Here is a 4,215-nt window from a genome sequence, read left to right on the forward strand (position 1 = left end):
TCTCGATACTTTCTCTCGAGTATTGACTCCGTACAAAGTTGCGCTTCATAAGAAAAGAGTATGCAATGGATTTGTTTAAAATTATAACTTTTGCACTTTTATACAGCTGTAAACATACACACACACGTACAAATATAAATCCATATTCATAGACACATTTATAGTTGGTTAAGCGTTAGATTTCAAGTTAAATTAATCAAGATCGTAACACAATTTAATTTCACCAGCATTTTACTAAATAACTGTTTAAATTCAACCATATGTATATCGAGTGGCTATCGATACTGCGAGGGCTGGCAGCGTAAACAAGCGCACTCAACGATACTTTTTCAGAAGTATTGAGTACGTGCAAAGGCGCGCTCCATAAGAAAGTATGCAATAGATTTGTTTAAATTTAATATTGTTGGTCTTTTATTATGGGAGACTAAAACTGACAGCTTAACTGCAGTTGAAACAAAAATATAATAAAAACTAAGGCACTTGTTAGACTTTTCAATGTTGCAAACTGTGCAACAGCGCGAAAACAGAGCTAATCATTAGACCTAAGCTTACCAGGGTCGCCGCAGAATTCTTACGATCCGCAATGCTGCCATGAGGTATTTCGTTTTCGGAGTCATCCGGAACGACCACCTCGTCGGCCGCCAGCTCCTCTAGGGCGAGTGAGGTTGCCTCATTAATGGTGCGCAGCAGAGGATAATTCTGATTGAGTCGCCTTGGTGCAGTCTTTACAAGTCTGAAATCGTTATAGGTGTCCTCGTCCGGCTCACATTTGCCCAAGAAGTCGTCGGTGTCGACAGACCAAACCATAACGCCAGCCAACCGCTTCTTTATGGCGAACTTCACCTTGTTGGCGATAGAACGTGAGCTGTCAAAGGTGACAACGCTCACGTCTTGGGTGAAAACATTGCGCTCCGAGCGGGCTACCACTTGGCTGGTTGCTCCATCCCACGTTGTGGACCAGCCCGATGTTTTATTGCTCAATATACTGCAGATCTCGTTGTAGCCTAAGAACCCATCCTCACGGGTAAATGGACCACGGAAGCCGACACCATCACTGGCATCATCTACATTGCCCTGGGACACAGTCTTAAAGGTGCGCCCGTAGAAGGGCAGACCTAACACCAGCTTGGCCGGCGGAGCACCCAGCTTCAGAAGATAATCGATGCTGTATTGCTAAAGGTATTAAATAATAATATGAATGCTAAACAACATATATTTTGCAGACATACCACACTCAATGGATCCACAGGGGCCGCCGTCATTGGAGCATTGTATCCAATTTTCTGGTCCCAGCTGCCGTGATAATCGTAGCACATGATGTGCAAGAAATCGAGATAACGAGCGATTTGGGGCACATCGTAGGCCTGATCGATTACATTCTTGGAGGCGCCAATTGCCGAGGTCAATAGCAGGCCATAATTGTCAAACTCCTCACGCAGTTCCTTGGTCAGGGCAACAAAGTTCTCGCGATCCTGCGGGCTGCCACCGCGCTGCGTGGGATACTCCCAGTCCAGATCCAAGCCATCGAAGTTGTATTTGCGCACAAAGCCCGTCACCTGTTTTACAAAATGGCCGCGCTGCTGCGGATTGGCCACCAAAGTAGAGTAGTTCTTCGAGCCCTCGTTCCAGCCACCGATGGCCAGGCTGACCTTCAGATGCGGATGGCTGCGTTTCAAGCCCGTCAAGCGCTCATAGCCACCCTTGCCGTACTCCTCTTGCAGGTCCTGCCAGGGGTCTGTATAAACAACATATGGTAAATAATAATTTGCATATTATGCATATTTTTATTTGTATTTTACCTAACGATTTGATGGCCGACTGCGTGATGTCCAGGCCAGCGAAAGCATAGACAGCATGTGTGCAGAGGTTCGGATCGAAATTTTCTATGGAATAAGCGCCCTGTCCGGGTCGATACACCGCCCATGTGGATATGTAGCAAACGACCACCTTGTTGTGTGTGGGTCCTGGAATGGGCAAGAGAGATGGTTAATTTACAGCCCCTTCGCGGTCAACCACAAGCACTCACCTGTCCTGGCGGCTACTGAAGCCCACAATGTGCCCGAAACAAATGCCAGCAAAAGGGACAGCAGCGCCCTCCCAGCAATTGGTCCGCCCTGCGCCATGAGCATGTGCATCTACACTTAGCCAACAAACAGAGAACAAATCAGAAATGAGCGGGTGCCGCTTTAAAGAAATGTGCTGTTGTTTGTGTCTTTACGTGTGTATACATCATAGATCTAAAGCATATTGTATCTGCCAGATACATTTAATTAAGCTCAATTGAGCACGACTTTCTGAGAAGACGCAGAAAAGTGAAAGGCGATTCTTATATGCACTGATCTCGGCAGTGAATCACCAAGACAAACTCTAGAGCTTAACATTTTACGACCATGTTTACAATTTTAAATGCAAATGTAGTAAAAGGGTTTTTTTTTGCTGTTAATGTATGTAATGTAATGGTTTTCATACTGAATATAATGGGTTTCGCAGCACGTATATCAGAAATAGTGGGAAGTTGTACTAATACCAATATTTTTTTCTCCTTTTGGCCTGTATTTTTAAAATAACGATAGCTGGGCACACGGTATTTCCTGTTCAGTAAAACAGTTTCTTATGTTTTTAGCACTTGTATGGGCCTGGCCGGGCCTGGTGAGGCAATTAAAAAAAGTATCAGTACGTGGGCTGAGAAACCTGATTCTCAACTTTCGCTCATATACCCTTTACAGTCATGCAGGCAGATTCTTATGATAGCCGGCACAATTGCATGTGAGCTGAAGGCATGATTCATGAGGACTCAACTGTTGACATCTATCCCGATTTTTTGCTCCGGAGCTAGACAATAAATTGCTATCAGTTGTATTGTTGGACAAATAACAACAAAATGATAAGAATATTGTATGTACATGGCATCAATATGCACTTGCAAAAGCTAAAAATAAGTTGGAATTTAACATTTTGTTTTGTTTGCCTATTTTCTTTGTTTTGACTGAAACCGAAATCATCTTCGCTCACAAGAGCTAACGGCGAATCATGCGAAAAGAAATCGAGAGGAAAAAACCAGATCGCGACTCCCAGAACGCAGTTGATCTGAACAATGATTCGCTCAAGCTTGTGGGCTACGCATGCGCCCTGGGTTTGGTTAGCCAGCCGTGCATTGTGTGTGCATGTGTGTCGAAAGTCAATTAGCAGAAAGGCAACTCTAACTTTAAAAATCACATTTATTTGACTACGCACTTAAAATTCGTTAGTGTGAATATCACTGGCACTGCTCGAGCTGACGTGCACGGCATGTTCAAGCTAGCAGAAACCTTTTTATATCTACACTTTTATGTATATGCATATATATTAAGTGGTTGTATCAGTTTTTACGTACAATTTTATTGCTGCAAGACGTGTTTTTGTACTTCAGAAAAATATGAGATCCGCGAGCGAACACAATTGGTACCGTTTTTCACGCGCTCTTACCAATAACTAAACATCGTCGATCTGAGACCACGGCCACACTGCGAATTCAGACACACACATAAGCCACTGAGGCCGAACAGCTTACCACCACCAGCCAGAGCAAGCCGTCGTCAAGTCCAGTTAAGAGCGAAAGGCGCACTGTTTGCGCTCAGCATAACGAAGACATTGAAGAGAGCAGAAGCCAACCTTAAGAATTGTATTCAGTGTTGTCAACGGTCGCTGTTTCAATAAAAGTTAAGAGTAAAAGACGACCTGCGTGCACTAAACAAAACAAAGACTTTAAAGAGCGCAGTTAAGCAGAACTCAACCTTAAGAGTGTTGTCAACTGTCGGTTAAAAGAAGTCGGTTAGTGTAATGCTTATGATTCTTTGTTTCTTTGCAACAGTAACCAAAATAACTTTTCTTTGTTACATTTTTTTTAGAGCTGCAGCTTTTAATAGGTAAGTAGGTAGAAATATTTATTTATTGAATCATGATATTATTTGTCCAATGTTTTTTTTTTTTAATTTTCCTTGCATTTTTTTAAACATCGTTAAGCTTTGAAAGGGTTTTTAAAAAGTTTCTTTAGAAATAATTTGTTGACAACACTGATTGTGTATCACATTAATATTAAATGTAACCGCATTATGTTTCAATAAAAATTTAAAAATAGATTTATAATAGATTTTACTAAAGGCAAATTAAATTTGAACTTAGTACACCGAAAGCAAACAAAACAAAACAAATCTGAGCCGATAGGCTTATCGATTT

At 42.1% G+C, this 4,215-nt stretch overlaps 1 protein-coding gene across 2 annotated transcripts; it reads right to left on the bottom strand.

The window, feature by feature from the left end:
* Positions 1-383: 383 nt before the first annotated feature.
* Cht2 (Chitinase 2) lies at positions 384-3,514 on the bottom strand. 2 transcript variants are annotated; one of them, XM_002060248.4, is made up of 5 exons: positions 3,374-3,514; positions 2,027-2,135; positions 1,800-1,964; positions 1,230-1,735; positions 384-1,173 (listed from the first exon to the last, which is right to left on the bottom strand). In XM_002060248.4, the coding sequence occupies exons 2-5, from the start codon at positions 2,133-2,135 to the stop codon at positions 493-495; spliced, it is 1,461 nt and encodes a 486-aa protein (XP_002060284.2). In that variant the 5' UTR covers positions 3,374-3,514; the 3' UTR covers positions 384-492. The 2 variants fall into 2 exon arrangements, with proteins under 2 accessions (XP_002060284.2, XP_015023710.1); XM_015168224.3 differs by having other exon boundaries at positions 2,027-2,140; positions 3,374-3,513.
* Between the last annotated feature and the right edge of the window lie 701 nt (positions 3,515-4,215).

This window comes from Drosophila virilis, chromosome 3, assembly GCF_030788295.1.
Source record: "Drosophila virilis strain 15010-1051.87 chromosome 3, Dvir_AGI_RSII-ME, whole genome shotgun sequence".
NCBI lineage: Eukaryota > Metazoa > Arthropoda > Insecta > Diptera > Drosophilidae > Drosophila > Drosophila virilis.

Excerpts from the sequence above, each read along its gene's own strand:
- Cht2 (XM_002060248.4), bottom strand. The coding sequence starts at position 2,135 with ATGCACATGCTCATGGCGCAGGGCGGACCAATTGCTGGGAGGGCGCTG. Across the intron at positions 1,965-2,026 it reads TTCAGTAGCCGCCAGGACAG|GACCCACACACAACAAGGTG; the intron begins GTGAGTGCTTGT and ends TGCCCATTCCAG. Across the intron at positions 1,174-1,229 it reads CTGTGGATCCATTGAGTGTG|CAATACAGCATCGATTATCT; the intron begins GTATGTCTGCAA and ends TAATACCTTTAG.